At 45.1% G+C, this 18,637-nt stretch overlaps 1 protein-coding gene across 1 annotated transcript; it reads right to left on the minus strand.

Moving 5' to 3' along the window:
- Positions 1–3,953: 3,953 nt before the first annotated feature.
- On the minus strand, positions 3,954–16,805 carry RGS13 (regulator of G protein signaling 13). The gene is made up of 4 exons (XM_054576581.1): positions 16,741–16,805; positions 13,645–13,706; positions 5,180–5,346; positions 3,954–4,139 (listed from the first exon to the last, which is right to left on the minus strand). The coding sequence occupies exons 1-4, from the start codon at positions 16,803–16,805 to the stop codon at positions 3,954–3,956; spliced, it is 480 nt and encodes a 159-aa protein (XP_054432556.1).
- Positions 16,806–18,637: the final 1,832 nt, after the last annotated feature.

An 18,637-nucleotide genomic window follows, 5' to 3' on the forward strand; every position in this document is an offset into this window, starting at 1 on the left:
GGGGCCTCACACGCAGCTCGCCCCGCACTCTGCCCATCCTCCTCGGCTACAACAGCATCTGTACCAGCACTCAGAGTACAGCCTGTGGATCAGCCTTGATCCCTCCCTCGTTTCTCACATCTGATCAGTTCATGGTTTCTCCCTCAGAAACGGCTCTCTTTCCTCATTTGCCTACGTCAAACTATCATCACCCCTCATTTGGACTCTTACGGCAACTAGTAATACGATTAAATTTTATTGAACGTAGTATCAGGACTTTAAACGAACTTAAATATTTAAATATGCAAGAACCCATGAAGCAGATGTTATAAGTGTTATTGTTGTTATTTTACAGATGAAGAAAGGACAAAGTTCAGAGAGGTTAAGCAATTTCTTAAATTCTCAAAGCTGCCAATCATTGGAATCAAGGTTAGAACTTAGATCTAAGTCTAGAGCCTCCACCGTCTTTTAAGTCTCCCTAATCCCCACGCGGTCTCTCGTCTGTAGCCCTGGTTCCAGTCCGCACTGCCTTCCCCCTTTTATCTGAATGAGCTCTTCCTTATTCTTCAACGGTTACCTTAAACCTCACGCCTTCTGCGCGTTCCCGGTTCCGCTGGGCAGGGGTTGACGCCTCGGCTGGGCTTGCACGGCGCACGGTCACTGTCAGCCTCGCCGCTGCTCTTCTGTCCTTTAACGATATGCTCACGTGTCCCGAAGAGCAGAAACTTACCCAGTTAACATTTATGCGTAGAGTATCTGCACTCAGGAAGATCTGGGTAGATTTTTTTAAAGGAACTCCTTTATCAATACTGTTTGTTGAGGAATTGAATACTTGCTGTTTTATTTTTATAGGAATGCTATTCATTTTTTCCTACTAAAATGAAGAATTTGCAACTTGGAATACCTTCTTTTTAAACTAGTGCCCCCTCCCCTTTGGCTTTCTATTATTAACAGCGTGGGGAGGTTTTCATAAGAAATTTGTGTGCATTTGTCCCCCAAACCCCGCATCCTGTTTGGTGTCTGGTGGCTCCCCGTTACCCTGATATCGTTGCTCTCTCAGCCTGCTTTCCTATAAGCCTGCATTCTACTTTCCCAAGCCTTGCTTCCTGCTCAGCAGCAGGTGAGGTGTTAGCATGGGTTGGGTTGGGACAACCTCACTTCAAACCTGAATTCAGATGTTTTGTCTTCTATGGCCAGTGATGGGAAATTCAGGCTTGAGAGTTGAAGATACTTTTGAACAGTGGGATCTTATGATTTCCTTCAAATCACACCCTATTATGCCTTTGAAGAAAGCTTTGTATATGTCTTCTCTGTAACCATTCCTCCAGAATTACTATAGAAAGCCCTTTGCAGCTCATAAAATGGTGGTGTGACTGATGAATTACAAGTAGGAAAGTGTTCCTCTCTGCCAAGACACTGGATCTGAGCTGTGCAAATCTTTCCTCTCTCCTGTTGAAGATGAGACTGTTTCTATGCAGAGGCAATGATGGCTTATCTTGTACATCTCCAGAGTTCGAAGATGTCTATCTAAAAAATAGAAGGAAATCATGAATACATACAGGTTATGAGAGCATAAATCTAATATTTTTGATGCATTAATCTCAAAGTACTGAAGATAAAACAAGTATGTAAAATGTGGACATATCCTTGTAGCCATTTAATAAATATTAATCAGTTTTTGAATTGTTATAATAAAATATTAGTTTAAAATATCCTATGAAAAATAAACAGGATTCAGACTATCATTAAGTTAAAATGATGGAAAACCAGCTTAACTGCCAGTGATGTGAAACATCACATCAGGTAGAATTCTTGAACAGGTAGCTCTTTGAGTTAAAATTCTCTGTTCTTCAGACACTTCAGAACTCCCTGAACCAGTGTTAAATGCAAAACTAATAGTTCATTGTCCACTTCATCATGATAACATCCATTTTCGAAGGAATTACTCTTCAGAATGAGCCCAAGCTTGAAGAAAATGATGACTACATTAGTAATGGCATGTAATAAAACACTGCATGTGACTCCCACAGTCAACTAGTCCTACCCCCTTATTTCACAGATGGGGAAGCTGCATGCTCCTGGGACCAAAGGAACAAGGGCATCAGGTGAGTGGACAGGCACTAACCCAATGGCTCTGTCTCTCAGCCCTCAGCTCTTTGTTTTATACATCACAGTGTGGCCCCTTGTTTACCCAACATGCAGGGAAGGTCCTATGTGAGCCAAGCAGAGGGACTGCATTTGGAGGTAAAATCAGCACATACGCAAAACAATGTTCTAGACAGAGTCAAGGGGATAAATAGATAGTAAGGAAAGCTGGTTATCCTATCATTCATTATCAATTAATAAGCCCCACTTATTAGCTCTATCAGTGTTTGGTTGATTTGTTGCTGTTTGAATGAGAAGGGCCCCAGGTGTTCATAAAATGCTCAGGCCACGTGTATTATGTCCATGTACACATAACCTTTCCTACTTGCCTATAAATATACTCATCAGCTGATAGAGATGAGGAGACTATTTGAAACATGGGGAAGCATTTTTTTTTCTTGCTCATTGTTGCTAGGGAAAGTCATTAAGTTCGGATATTAGGACTTCAATCTGTATTCTTATATTGGTATTTTAAAGAGAAAATAAATAAAATTCAGTAAGTTAGATAAACTTGGGCTACCATGGTAACACCTTCTGCAACTAACTAGAGTTCCCATAAACCAATCAGATGCCTTTTAAATGAAAGTATTCTCTTGCCTAGCTAATTCCCTTTCTCAGAAACGAACCCCAAATATTTATTCAGTGTTAAAATGATCCTCTGCTTCATGAGAAGAATTTCAGCTAATATGTGTTGTCATGTGCTACAGCTTGGGCTTCGAGGCATTGTACAATAGTAATTCTATTTCAGTCAAATTTGAGACCTAAGAGGTACTTGTCATGGTAAGGCTAAAGATCCTGAACCAAATTTTCCTACAGTTAAATATTTTGGAAGAATGACATTAAATATTTTAGGTATTTTATTCTTCATTAGAAACAGACTGTCCATTTGTATGGAATATTTTTCCTATGCTTTGTGCTGAACAAATTGAAACAGACATGAGTTCTCTGCTATGGAATCTCTGACAAATTCTGAGAAGCTGCTATAACAAGACAGATTAAAAAGTCTTTTACTGGAAAAATAACTTTATTGTGTCTTTAAAAAACCCACATTTATAAGTTTTTAAATTTCTATTTGGATTTATTCATTATTAGGACCACAATGAATTCACATTGTGAGGAAAAAAAACTCAAAGTATGGGAACCAAATTTTCTACCCTTACACTGATAAAAATATAGAACTGAATGAAGAAATCAATACATTTTTAACAGCTTAGAATCATCAGACATTTTTCACATGTTGAAGATAAATATAACATAGAAGCTCAGTTATACATAATAGCAGGGAAATTTTACAGGTAAAACATTTCTTAAGAATCCATTTTTTTGTTTTGTTATTTTAAGAACCTATCTTTATGAAATTGCTCATAATATAACACAATTGACTGTACGGTGGGTACTGACTTTGTCTACTAATTCACATTATTACGAGCACCCTATAGATTACATTCATGCTAGAGACACCACTCATATAGCGACAGCTTCTAAAGGACTAATCTCTACACCGTGACAGTGAAATTTCATTAATAAGAAAGCATCCGTTAGTTGGCCACGGCAGGAACAATGTTGTGGTACTGGTGTCGGGAAGAAAGCATCCTCCCTCATGCGCGTCAGCTGAGCGCGGCGTCTGCGAGCTGCAGCTTGTGTTATCCGTGCGGCCAGAGTTTTAGAGTCTGTCCCCTTTGGGACCTGTTTCTCTTTGGGAAGCAGAACTCAATTTATGGTTTGATTCCTTGTACTTTATTCCTACTCTGTTTTTGATTAAAAAAAATGAAAACAACAAAGCCAATATTTTCAATATACTGTCTTCCCTGTAAGCTTTTGAGTGGTCGTCAGGAATTGTTACTGGGCTGAACAGCCTTCAGAAGTTTCTGGTACATTTCTGACTTTAAAAACCTGGGATAGGAGTCTCTCTCCATGTGCATGTACACTATTCTTTGAGCCACTTCAAAACACGTTTGAGTGGGTTCTTGAATATTCCTGAGGATGGTTTCCCTTGTCGAGCTGTCAATGTTAATCTGAAAAGTAAAATCACATCAGTAGGCAGAATTGAAGACAACAACAAAATGGAAGGGTTTAGTTTAGTCGCCCCCCTCCCCGCCGCCATCCTGTTCAGTGGAATAGGGTTATTTTGTTTGCAGTTTTATAGGTATCTAAGAAGGCATAAGAGATAAACACTTTACTTCTTTAAAAGTAAACATCCACCTCCACATCCTAGATAAAAATAACATGAGGCCCAAGAGCCAGCAACTTGCAGGAACTATTGCTTACTTAGGAAGTTGCCAGTGGGTTTGTCGGGGGAGACTACAAACAACGAAGTTTATGGGATAGAGGTCTTTTCTAAGGAAAAAAAGGGAAGTTGGTGCTATTTTAAACTTGATCTTCCTTAACAGCCATCCATGGTGATTTAACTGAATATGCCCTGAAATGGGAAGAAGGTGAAGAGGAGGGGAGAAGCAGGGAAGTGATCATTTCAGTAAAACAAATGTTTTCCAGGCAAGAGTTTTGAGGACAATCAATAAGGCAGGGCTGTCCTGAGTGATAGGAATCTCACGTGCCATCCTCTGCCCTTACCCCCTGGACAGGAATGTCCATTCCTCTTTCTCCCTCTGCCTGGAGGAGGCTCAGTGTGTCTATTTGATGCAGGACTCCATTTTCTTCGTGCATTTTTAAACAATTGGGCGGTGACATCAATATGAACGTCTGCTGGCTTTGCTGGTTTTCGACTCAAGTGAGCCGGGACCACTGGTGTGGAGAAACAACCTTCACCTGGGTACCTGTAGTTCCTTCCAGCAAGGCCAATTCTCCTTTCTAAATAACTTTTCTATGAATTAAAATCACTTAGTAAGGAGAGCCTTTGGAGCTACATGGACCTAACTTGGAATCCTAACTTTCCCGCCTAACTGCTGCATCCCCCTGAGCAGTTAGTTAGCAACTTCTGGTTTTCAGCGTTCTTGGCTATAAAATAAGACGGACAATACTGACTGTATAGCATTACAGAAGGCACCAGCTGCAAAGTGCCCGGCACGTGTTGTGCCTGACGGGTGTGGGCAGTTACCTCTCGAGGGGACTGTGGCTGGATGTAAATCCTATAAAGCTTCTTTGCCTGAGAAACTCTGCTCCATCGTGAGGCAATTTTCTTATAGGTTTCACAGGCCATCCAGAATTTGATGTTCTCTTCGCTGTGCTCCATTTTTAGGTATGCTGCATAGGCTACTGGACCATCTAAAAGTAATGGAGAAATCAGTTTGTTTTCATGGGTCAAAATCATTAAAAACTCTGAGAAATATGTAACACAGTTTAAAAATGAAGTATAAATCAGAGCTCCCAAATTATTTAACCAGTGGCTGTTCTATCACACACACACCATGCCACCGTCAGGTCGGTCCACCTGGGCTTTGACGATGCCAGCCAATGGCGTGGTCACCCCTTATTCCTTTACTCTGAGTCACTCAGAGAAACACATCCACTAGTGTGTGTGGGTCTAGGATGGGAGAGGACACAAGGACCGGAACCAGGACTTAGTGTCAGATCAGTGGATAGAGGCCTGATCATGAAACTGACATGAAAGATCTAAGACCTTACACTAATGGAAGGTAAGAGCAAGGTTGAAAGGAAAATAACCCATCCATGCTGACGTGACCGATCGATCAGCTCGTACAGCCTGTGGTGGTTCTCAGTATCCAGTGAGAGCAAGAGAATGTGGATAGATGAAAAATTCAGCTTCATTTCTTGGCTTAGTAGGAAATGAAGGACCAGGGAGAGAATGGAATTGGAAGGGAGTATTGAAGACCATCTCGGAATCCAGAACAGGACAGCGGGTGGGTGCGACAGAACCGGGACAGTGACACTTGATGCCAGAGACGGGCTTCCTCAGCTCTGGTCTAAAACAGCCTTTCTGGAACAGGGAGATGAGGGCAGCACGTGAGAGGAGCCGTCCCGTTGGAGGCTCTATTTTGTAGGAGTGAGAGATTGAAGAAGAGAGTGAGGCAGCTCAGACAAATGTAACACAGGAGTAGAATCTTCGGGAGGACCAAGTCTTCTCAAGATTCAAGATGAACCCTCTGAGATGAATAGTCAGCTTCTTTTGGTGGTGAGGACATCTGGAATTTCTGAGAAACTGAATTGCTAAATGATGAATCAACCTAACTTTTGATTGATAGTAATAGAAATGTGTGTATAGGCACATTGGACAGGTGACTGAGCATAGATTCTGATGAAGAAATGTTATGATTTAGTATCACCGACGTGACAAGAAATAATGGTAATCAGATGGAATGGCAACAGTGAGTAAAATCTTATTCGCCTAGTTCTTAACATAAGAGGTTAGTGTCCTAACATTAGACTCTGTGGCTTCTGCTGGCTCTGTTAGCAGTGAAAGAAAAATAAAGATAACAATTAAGGTTATCCAAGAGAAAAACTCATAGAGGCAGATCCCTTCAAAGGGGGCATTAGGGTTGGGGAATGCTGGCAATCTGCAAGAAATGTCCCATCCTTGGAACACCCCAAATTAGAGCATTTTACCTGCACAAGTAGAGCCTTTGTGACACAGTAGCAGATGGTTCAAAAGCACCATCACTTGAGTTGAGAGGACAGATGCGGTGGGGGTAGATCGTGAATAAAAATGCACCCTTGAAAATGGAGTGGAGTCAATATTTTTACCCAGTGGGGGGGATGCATTTTAACTTAGGTTTCCAGCGGGGAGTTCATTTCCCTACCGAAGTGCCTCTGGGCCCTGCTGCCCCTCAGCCCAGGCCCAGAGAGCCTGCGGGAGGGCCCAGAGGGAGCGGTTGGCTCTCCGGGCGGAGAGGCAGCTGGCTGGGCGGGCAAAGCATTTCCGGCTTCAAATCACTGGGAGCCAGTGATTTGCCCTGTTCACAGGAAGAAGCAGAGTTCTGTTTAAGAAAATAAAAAGCAATTTGATTTATTTTGTACTCAGAGGAATTTTGACTGAGTGCTTCATCGGAAACAGAAAACAAGGATCCTAAAGTAAAGAAATGAGCTATGAAACAGGAAAAAAATAAGACACCAGATAAAATCTACAGGCCCTGGAATGAGACTTAACCGCCAGGCGACTTGGCTGGCCTGAGTGGTCAGGGGGGTGTGGGCAGGGAGATAATTTGGAAACTAATGACATGCTCTTCTGAATTTGTGTTTATAGTCATGTTTTGCTTGATTGTATAGGAAAATGTTTAGAGATGTTCATTCCAGAAGCTGCCTGCCAATTACCAGGATGCTGATAGTGTGTGTTATTGCATCATAACCTCGTGAACGCTGATCCGGACCACCGGGACCTGTCTGGTGTTTCAGACATGGTTCCAGTGCGTAGAATCAGTGCTCACATGAATGGTATGTTTTACAGAACACTGTCTTCATTAGACTGATGTTTATACGTAAGCCAAATTAGCAGCTGAAAACACGTATGTACAAAAGTGTTCCCGGAATCTAAGTGATGATTGAAGTCAGAACTGAATTGCTCAGTCTAGACTCGCTATTGACTCACACAAGTGAGTTACAAGGTAGGACATTTAAAAAAGCCTTTTTCAAACCAGGCAATGAAGCCCATCCTACCGTTTTCAGCGGGACTCCCTCCGCGACATCGTGCCCCAGCGGCAGTGGCTCGGCCTGGGCAGAGTGAGTGGATGACAGCAGAACTGGTCATGAGGGTGCGGAGACGGAAGAGCTAGGTCTACGTCACAGACAGTGTAGCCCTTTTCTCTGATATGAGAGGGCTGCCGTGCGGGTTCTCTTGCGTATTCTTTTTAAACTGGTCACTGAAATTAATGTTCCTATGACACATGCCGGTATCTCAGAGCCAGAGGAAAGCGTGGCATTGCTATGGCTGAGTCAGAACAAAGGCCCACTATTATTTTAGGGGTGCCAGGCAGCCGAGCCCGCCCTGCCATTCGGTCCTAAAGATGGGCTGTGCCTCAGTCTTCCATCGGAAATGCGTCTAAAACAATCCAATTCCATTTTATTTCCCATCTGGGCCACGAGGGGCAATGCATTCTGTAACTCGACCAGCCTCTGCGTGAGGTTTCGAAGTGAATCTTCTGTTCTATTGAAGTTCTCTGGCTTGGCCTCTATGATGCTAATCATTCCTGGTTCCCCCCAAAGTCTCTTTTCTCTAGTTTAATTAAATGAAGCTTAAAGTATTATGGGTTGTTTTTAAATACAGAAAGCTTCTGATTATTAGCAATTTCTAATATTTCCTTTTATTCTAGGAATCCTTTGTCTGTCTTTAACTGCCTCCTTACTAGTATTAATTTATCTGCACAAACATAGATACATGCAAATGACCTTATTGACATTACACTGTGAGAGCAGCTTTTATCACTCTTACATACTTAATATCATGTAGTGAAAAGGAAGCGCTTTTTCCTATTACCTCCCAAGCCTGTTGCAGGGCTAAGCTCTAATTTACTGAGCTATCCTACTGTTACTGACTAGATCGTTTGTCCTTTTCATGGTACAGATTATCTTACATTGAACGTTTTGGTTTATAAATCTTTTCATCTCTAATTATTTCCTTAGGATAAATTTAAAGGGGTAGATTGCTAGATTGACAATGTAATATTTTTGGAGACTCTTGATACCTATTGTAAACTCGTTTCTGGAACGATCTCGTTATTTTCTATTATAGTGTCAGAGTGTCTGCTCACTGCATCCTTTACAATCTGTATTTTTAAAATAGCAGTGTTGAAACAGTTTTCTTTTTACTGACCATTTCTTTTCTTTCTGTGAATTTCAATTTTTTGTTCATTTTCCTCTTTCTTTGTTAGTAGATTCTTGAATTTTCAGATCTCTTTATGTACACAAGACTCTGTCTGTTACATTTATAGTGTTACCTTCTGTTCTCTTTTTACACGTTCTTTTCGTATATGATTTTTGGGAAATATTTGTAAACTATCGAATCTGAAAAACACCTCAGTTCATCTATCTGACCCTGCTTTTCATCTTTTCTGTACTTTTATTAGACAAAAACCTCCCAGACAGGAACCTGGCCAGGACACCTTATTCACAGCCCCGGCACCTGTCCTCATCACCCCGAGCGGACAGCCGGCCGCTGGCGAGCGGCTGCAGAGCCCGCGGGTACAGGGCTGCCCCCTCGGCCTCGAGTCACCCCCAGGCGCCGTCCGCGTCGGGGTCGCCCTGTTCCCGGCCCGGCAGCGCGCTGGCCCCGCGGTTGCAGCCGAGCCCCTTCTGTGCCGCAGGCTTTGTATCTGGACCTACGACTGAGCTTAGGTTTCCCGTTTCTGGAAAGATTTCCCTGAACCAGCCGCATTCCTGTCCGCCGACAACTAGCGCCTCGTTCGTATTTCCTTTAACGGGGTCTCAGTGTCTCTCACAGTCGCCCCCTTCCTCGATCACTCTGCGCCTGTCCCCCCAGCCGGAGCCCCTCGAGGGTCAGGACGCCCGGCGTCACCCCCAGGCGCCCGGGGCCGCGCGCTGCCGGAGGGACCGCAGGCGCCGAACAGCCGAGCGGGGCCAGGCCCGGCTCCGGGGCCCCTCGTGCTCCTGCGTCGCGAAGGGGCTCCCATCGGCTCCGAAAAGCGAGGCCGGCGCGGTCGGCGTCCAGGACGCCGCACCGACTGGAGGGTTGCGCGCGGCGGGTTGTTACGTGTTGGTTTTCTGAGAACAAGACGGAAAATGCGCTAACTGAACAGAGCTGCCTCTGAAAGGCCAGGTTTTGCTGTTGCCCTGTTTTGTCCCCGGCACGCCGAGCAAGGGCACGCGGGATTAACGGGGACCGAGGTGCTAAGTGGGAAGAGCGGAGGCGCCACTGGACGGAGTGCGCGGGTGGGGAGGGAACCACGGCCACGGCGGCGACAGAAAGCGGGGCGCGAAGCTGCCTGCCCACGCCCAGCCGCCCAGACCCTCTCCCCGCGGCTCTGCCTCCGCCCAGCAGCACGGCCCGCGCCTTCCCGTGTCCGCTCCGGGCCGCGAGAGGAGCAGGAGGCCGGGCCAGCGGCGGCGTGGGCAGCCTTCAGCGACGGGACAGACCGGCACTGCTCGGCCGGGCATGGCCGAGGCGTCTGCAGGCGACTGTGGCGACGGACGGAGAGGGAAGGATGCGGCACGTCCAAGGCTGATTTTGGCCAAAATGAAAGGTGGCTGTCAAGTCTGTGTGATACGGAGCACGCGTGTATCCAGGGCGGCTCCCGACCGGTCGTGCTGGAGCGCGCGACACAGGCCACCGGGAGGCGTCCCCGCGGGGTTGCAGTGGGCACGCCCCGTCCCCCGGGCGTCCTGCGGCCTCTCCTAACGTGGCCCAGCTCTCCAAATCTTCAGGAGCTGCTCGCGTCTCCTCCCTTCTTAAAAGGCCAGTGCATCCTCCCTGCCCCTCTCTGCTGACGGCTCTTGCCTCAGGCTTCACTCATTCAGTCAGGCGGAGGTTCCCTGCTCTCCCTCAGCCGAAGGCACCAACTTTCGTCCACTGGCCCCTGGGACCTGCCCTTCCTAACTTTCCTCCCAAGAAGGAAGGATCCTTGTCCCTCTTTGGGTGGCCAAACAGTTCTTTTTTGACTGTCACCTAATTTCCCTTTCTCTGTGGCATTGCTCTTAGTGTTGTCCCTGCTCTTGCCATAGCCAGGTAGCTCAGCTGGTCAGCACGGCGGCTGGATACACCAAGGTTGCAGGTCTGGTCCGCAGTCAGGGGCGTACAAGAATCAACCAACCAATGCAGCGATAAGTGGAACAACAAATCGGTATCTCCCTCTCTTTCTCTCTCCCATCCTCTCTCTCTCTAAAATCAATAAATTTAAAAAAAATTGAAAAAAGGATTGCTCCCACCGTCTCCTATGTCATCAGTTTCTTCCTCTCTCCTGGTTGCCATCATCTGCCAACATGCAGCCATATTTCCCAATAAAACCAGTAACAGCTATGCCTGTCCTCCCACTTCTGACCTCATAGTCCCATCCAGGTGATAGGCCTCCCTTGCTGACCTTCACAGCAAAACTGGGGTCAATAACACCCCAGGCCATCTGCCTCGCTTCCTGTCCTGGCCACCTCGACCGTGCTCCTGAGACTGCTCTTGTCCAGGCACCGTTGACTTCCATGTGGCCAAATCCATTGTCACAGTTCTTCCTTCATCTAACATGCCATCTTAGCAGCTTCTGACACAGCTCACAGCTCCCCTCCCGAAATGCTCTCTTTGCCTTCTGTGGTCACACACTGTTTGGGTCATCTGTAAGTCACCTGGAGCCTTTTTCTGTCTCCTTCGCTGACTGTCCCTCTTCTCTGAATTTGGAAATATGAGCACGTACCTGCGCTGCGTCTCTGTTCCCTGCCCTCAGAACTCTCCCTCTTAGTGACCTCGGAGCCCCTGGTGTTGATGAGGGTCCATAGGCTAATCGCATCGAGCTTTGTCTTTTCCACAGAGTCCAGCTTTGTCTGGTTTATCGCAACAGGCTTCTCACTGGTCTCTACTTTTATTTTTTAGAAGAGGACCAGAGGGGTCTTGTGAAGAAAGCACATTGACTCCTGTTACTCTTAAATCCAAGGTCATTCACACCACCTTAGAAGGCCATAAGCTCCTGGCCTTCTGTTGGTTATTTGAAAATACTAACCTCACTCATATCTCAGGGCTTTTTGAACATGGCTCTCCTCCGCTTGGGCCTCTAACCCCCTGTCCCAGCATGGCTGCATCTCATCATTCAGCTCTTAGCTCAGATTTTGTCCTTTCTGAGCATTCTCTAATCATCGATTGGCCTCTTAACACTTGCCTGTCTTTGTCCTGTTGCCTGGCTTTACCTTCTTCAAAGCCCTTGCCGCTTTCCAGAGTTAATTGATCAGTGAATTCATTTGCTTCGTTGTCTGCCTCCTCCCTCTAGAGGGAGCACCTGAGCTGAGCACAGTAAGCTTGGCCTGGCTCACCCCAGTGTCCCAGTGTTGGGGAGGTCTTCCAGACCCAGGGCTGGACTGAGTGAGTCATCCAGGGGCATGAGCTACTAACCTTCTTGTTGTTTCTATTAAACATACTTTGCTCAGATCTCAGCGGACAGCCTCTCTTCTCATTTTTTGAGAATTGGCCAATCAATATATGTATGGGTTTTCTGTATTTTCATTCTGACATTATAGATATGGATTTTGATTATTTTTCAGTCTTGACCTTCTCAGTAGGAAGAACCCTTGGGTTTTAGGTGACTGTTGGTCCCCTTGTCATTTTAAAGGCATGGCTCTGTGCCTTTTCTAGTTCTAACAGCCTTAGCCATCTCAAATGTCCACACGATTTCTTTTTCCATGTTTCTCCTTGGTGGATGCCTAATACTTTGACAACGTTTTGGGGTACTCTGCTCTGTTATGGGTCACCATCAATCCAGGAAAATTTTTAGGTATTCTCATGTATTTTTATGAAGAGATGACTAATAGCTCAGATACATTTTTTTCCCCTGATTCATTAAAAACCTCACTATGACTTTTACATCCATTTGAAAATAATTACTGTCCTGCAAACTTTGATGTCTGGAAACTTGGAGTACTTCCTGTCATCTGTAGACTTAAAAATTTTGCAGGGTACTTTCTGCTGAAATCATTGTGGGGATTTTTTTTTTTTTTTTTTTTTTTAATGAGGCCAGTTTTTAACACCAGATCCTAGAGGAGCTCTACACTATCTTCACTGAAAGGGGCGCTCATTTATCTTCGCTGTGCTTACCTCTTCGCCAACAGTTTCCTGTCTTTAAAATACTGCCCATCAGACTTCCTTATCATGTTCCAGTGATTCACATTGGTAGGTCCCAGCTCACAACCGGCCCTTGGGAAGGGCCCTACTCCATGGAGCCTGCTCTCACCTCTCCCCATCGCTCCTCACCCCTCCCCATCGCTCCTCACCCCTTGACTCTCACACACACACACACACACACAAGATCTGTGCTACATGCCCTGCTGTTTCTGTTCCGTTTCTGGGTAGTTATCTCTTTATACTCCCAGTTTCCTACCTCAGACGTGACTGACCACCCACGTGGATGCACACAGCCCTTCATATTTCTTTGTATTGAGCCCATGACTTCATTGCCCTCACATCCATTGCTGGTATCTTCGTTTATAGTCTGAATGTTGATACTTATACACAACTAAGGCTTACTTAAAGGAGACACTGATCAAGTTAGAAACAAACTTTGAGGACTCTCCGAACATCGAGACTCAAATTTATTCTCACTTTTGAAGGCACTGAGAAAATCAAATTGTTAATTAAAAAAAAATCAAACTTAAAAAGTATTCTAGCTGGCTACGGTAAGGCAGTATATTTTAGTACATGTGACTATTTAAGCATTTTTCCAAGGGCTTTTACACATAGACTTGTGAAGAATAAATATTCACAGTGACTAATCTGGTTTGAATTAACACCAAAGACAATCACGGTGGCTGACACAACAGGCTATTTTCAGGTTTTCCTTTTTTAGCTGTGGCAGTTGCCACTTCGGAGGCAGTGAGAAGGGGGCCCACTGTCACCACCCTGGGTCCTCTTTCCCCAAAGCATGAAGCCGACTAGCGAGTCAAAGACGACACGCGCATCATACTCACGTTTTGTAGCCATCAGCTTTTCAAACGACTGGGCCCACCCGAGTACTTCCTCCACAGTCAGGCTTTGAAGAGAAACAAGAGGGCTCGTTGCACTGAAACAGCCTCAAGGTTTTTCTGAACTGAGTAAAAATATGTCTTGAAAAATAACACCACAATATCATCATGCAGCATTTGTGTGAGGTTTTGAATGGACATTTACTTTCCTGTGATCCTTTATATTTTATTTTTATTTCCTACATGCTTACCATTTTAGAAGTACTATAGTCTTGAAAATATGATCAAATACATTTTTAAAACAATAAAGAATTATTCTTACAATTTCCCTTTTCCCAAATTACCACTATCGATATTGTGATTTATTTTTTAGTCTTTGTGTTGTGTGTGTGTTTGTATACATTTTTATCCAAGAAGTAATCACACTCTGCCTGTGTGTGTGTGTGTGTGTGTGCATACTTTGTGTGTGCGTATGTGTATATTATGATGAACTTTTTATGTCTTCACAATTGTCTTAATAACCACTTATAGTGTTGTAATGTATAGTTATAATTTTATCATCATTGCTATTCCCTGACTATATATATTCTACAAGGGGGCATTTCAGAATTTACATAACTGTTCTCAAGGAGCAGCTTGATTATTTCTCATTTTTCACCGTTGAAACCTGACATGGGCTGTAGTTAGAGCGATTCCTCCGAAGGTGAGCAGAAGTGGAGTCAAAGTGAGTCAGAAGGTGCACATGGCTAAGGGTCTCCGCACAAATTCCCAAACTGCTCTTAAAGCGTCATCGTGCATTGTGTGCAATGATGTGTTTGCCCACCTGTCTGCTAGAATCTTAAGACTTATCCACACACCCTATTTGCATGCATTCATGTAATAATCTCTTATGTATAGATGTTTTCTATTATTTGCTACAATTTTTTCACATGGAGGGTTTTAATGTTATTACTGTGAACAAAGTGTCAAATTATACTTGACCTAAACAGTTTTAAAAGAAAAGTATCATTTAGAAAATGTCTGTGAAAAATACTGACTTTGAGGCTTTATTTCTGTTCACTTTGTAAGCATTGTGAATTGGCAATACTTACGTATAAATCATCTTACTTTCCCTCTTGAAACACTTAGTTTGGTCATTGCCGTTCAGTTTATGATATGTTCTTAAGTTTCCTGTTTTTAGCAACTGCCTATCGTGAGACAGCTGTAGATACAAGCTGCCCCTGCCCCTGGCTGGTTCTGGTACAGTAGCCCAGTCATTAGTGTTAAGTGAGCAGCCATCGGCATTAGTAGGTACCTGACACAATGAGAGAAGATTAGCTAAAGAGGTTAAAATGTAACCTGGAATACGAAGAAAAAAAAAATATTGGGAGTCATGAAAAGGTCAAACATGTTTTGTTTCCTGAAAACTCAGACGGCTCTGGCCAGATTTAGATGGACCGCTTGCATCAGCGCTGAGGCTTAACAGCGTACTGCTGAAGGGCGCTCTCAAGACACAGTTCCACAAAGTGGGGTCTGACTCACTATTCTTTTCCCTTAATAGAACTTGAGAAGCCGCAGCCTAAAGCAAGCTTTCCAGTCTGGTGGCGGGGACAGTGTTTGCGACATGTGTTGCTTCTCTCTCCGTTCCACCCATTCCCGGCACGTAGGGAGGAATATGGCCTGCAGCCTGAGCCAGGGCGCCGTTGCTCTCTCCGGTTAGCTTAGAATTTGGCGTTGCTCATAGTCTAAGAGAGAATGCTTTTGCCTCTAAGATTCATCAGATTTATGGAGAGAGAGAATAGTTGCAGTGATCATGGTTGGGGGTAAAATTGTGATATTTACACTTTTTTTTTGGTTTAACCCCATTTTTGCTTGTAATTTTTTCTTAGTATTTCACAAGTTTTACATTGTCCCATGGCTCTCCGGGTGCTCTAATCAGAATCATTCTACACACCTTTGTCCCTTCACCCAGCCCGATTTTTGAGTACAAGTTCCCCTCTTTATCATAGGCAGGGGAACCGAGCAAGGAGGGGACGTTCTCAGACGTCGTGCTGGGAGGACTGGAGTGTTTGGGAACTGACAGCCCTGGTTGGGCTTTGTTGCTTGGGTCTTGCTCAGCGTCTCGGAGTCTCAGTTTTGTTGTCTGTACAATGGGGACGATCAAATCTTTCTGAGAAAACTAAACGAGATCCTGAATATAAAGCATCAGTCGACGGACCGTTATCCAGCCACCTGCCGGGAATGTGAAGCTGGGTTCCTGGGCTTTCCCGGCCCTGCTGTTCTGCACGGCCGGCCGCAGACGACGTGGGAGTCCTGCCGGGGACACTCGGCGGGGCCTGAGCTCAGCAGGGGAGGACGAGGCGCCCCCGGCCCCGCCCCGGCCCGCTGCGCCCTGACCGTGCCTGTCAGCGCAGCAGCCACACCTGGCCCTGGGAGGTGCTGAGCTTTGGGGCTCACTGCTCCTCTGCCCACACACGTGAGTGTTGTGGGGCGTCGGGCCGCTTCAGGGCAGCTCCGCACAGGCAGGGAGGCGGGTCGGGGCTGCCGCCTGCGATGGGCCGGGTCGGGCGCTCGCGGTTACTGGCAGGGACCCTCAGCCTGGGCATTTCTCAGCTGAGCAGATCCGATCAGACGGGTTGTGACCGTTCTGAGGCTTTCCACAGGCCACTTTGACTCAGGCACTGTTCCCCCCACGTGGCTCCAGTGTCAAATGGACTGGGAGCCTGGTAGGCATTTGGTTTCACCCCTGTCTTACCTCTCCCAACGGGGGATGAAGATTTCTGTCACTTTACAGATGGAAGTTTTGAACCAGGATTTTGGATAAAAGAATCTCATTTTAAGGTAGAGGATATAAAACTTTTAAAATATAAACCTCAGAATGTTCATTTATAATAAGCTCTCTAAAAACATTTGACTTGCTGAATTCTCAGGGTAAACCATGAATAATAAAAATGAAACCTCAGTGTAATAAATGATTGCTCTTCAGGGAGGGGATTACTCATGTACAAATGCAAATTTTACTGTCTGAACAAAATGTATGAAGACAACAGCGGAATGCATGGACCCCTATTTACCCTGCAGTGAAATGCTTTAAGAAGGCCATAAAACTTAAATGCTACTTACTTTGAAAGGGGTCTCTCAGACACATCTCTGCACATCCTGCAAATCCAGCAAGCCCGCCTGCTCATTTTTCTAATGAAATACAACATACACGTAGTATAATTTAGTGATTTAAAATAATTGTAAGCTAGCGTCAATCTTTAAGTAGCACACAGAGTTCTAAACCTTGAAGTTAATGAAACACAGTCAGTGGTGTGGGGGTTGAGAACTCATCTCATAAATATTTTATGAGAATGTAGGTGCTTAGAGTTGTGACTTTAGAATGCATCTGGCCCACCTATTTGTCAAATGGTGACATCTAAAAAATATAATTTTCTGCAAAACATCTTGCCCTTTCGGGCCATGACAATGAATTTGTCAACTCCCAAGATTTCTCTTTTTGAATAATTCTTGTTTTTAGAAAGATCACTCAGTATATGGAAGAAGCATTGTGCCTCTTCGTGATTAGCCCAATAAAGTAGTATACAGCCAAATTAAAAATAAGGCCCCTAACGGCAATTCTCAGAGGGTGCTGCCTGCCTGTGCCCCTTGCTCTGGGCCTTGTGGCTCTGATTTTCACGTTTAGGTAGAGTTACCCAGCCAAAGCTTTACGGAACAATGAGTGTCATTTTAAACTTAGAACTGTGAGAAAATGACTTAAAAATTTGTTAAGAATAATTAAATCCATACTTGATAATGAGAGTTGGAACTGTTTTGCTAAACATATATTCACGCTTACATACAATGAATTATTAAGGATAAACAGTGAGATTTTTATGTCAGCCTTTGCTGATTTATTGAAACATCTGTTGAACACTTGTTAAGCGGTGAGTTCTGGCTGCCGGTTCTTCCCGTTTTCAGAAAGAAGCAGTTAGAATTCAGCGAGGGGGCCGTGGCACAGGAAGTAGAGGGGCCTGTGAGTACATCCAGGAAGAGAGCCAAACCAGGCTTGGGGCGATGAGAGAAGGCACCCCAGTAAAGTGACCACTAAGCGGAGGGGAGAGGGCAGTTCGGACAAAGCTCAGGAGGCAATAAGCCACGTCCTAGCTGATGAAATGACAAACATGCAGTCACCACGTGAATCTAGAGTATGGCAGGGAGGGACCTCAGGAAAAGGCCAGCGCTAAGATCAGTCCAGTAATCATGTTCGGCATGTTCATTGCAGCGAGGAAGTGGGGAGGGAGAAAGTTATAAAGAGGGGCCGAAGTGGGCATGCTAGGTCTCACACACCATCCCTGTCATGGCAAGGAGCTGGGAATGCATCAGAGGTTTTAAAATGTGGACTAGACAGGGTAACATTTGAAATGGCTCTGTGAGGAGAGTGGATTGTACTATGGAATTAGGGGGACCGATTAGGAGGTGACTGTAGGAATCCAGGAGTTCCTGTTCCTAACGTCTTCAATATGGGGGATACTCCTGAGCTTGGCAGGTGGTCGCCATAGACAGAGATTGAAGACATCAAAGAAAGAGGGAAAACCTTAGAATTTCAGGCCCCTTAGAAGTCAGGGAGAGCTGGAACTCAGAATGTGGGGGTTGGGGCACGGGACAAGCAGAAGCACAGGAAAAGTTACTGTTTCCTTGTAACTGGACAGGATTGTAGGTGCAGATCCAAGTATATTTGTAGGTTTGGGGGTGAGGACTCATGGAACCCATGGATGCACTTCATTTTCTGCGTGGGCCTCTGCGGTGAGGGGGGCCGAGGGCCGAGGCGGTTGGGTCTATCTGCAGCAAGGCATAGAATCAGGACGCTCTTGATTGCAAGTATAGGTTCAAACTAGTTTCAGCAAAAGGGAGAGCTTATTAAAAGGACATGTTTGTGTGTGCAGTGAGGTTCTGGATGGCCTTCAGAGTTGGACTCTATCCCGTTGGTAGCAGTAATTCACTGAGGCCTTTAAATGACAGGGTGATGCACAGAAGAGTC

The sequence above is a fragment of the Pteronotus mesoamericanus genome, unplaced genomic scaffold (genome assembly GCF_021234165.1).
Source record: "Pteronotus mesoamericanus isolate MK-2021 breed Mesoamerican mustached bat unplaced genomic scaffold, CSHL_Meso_final contig_347, whole genome shotgun sequence".
NCBI lineage: Eukaryota > Metazoa > Chordata > Mammalia > Chiroptera > Mormoopidae > Pteronotus > Pteronotus mesoamericanus.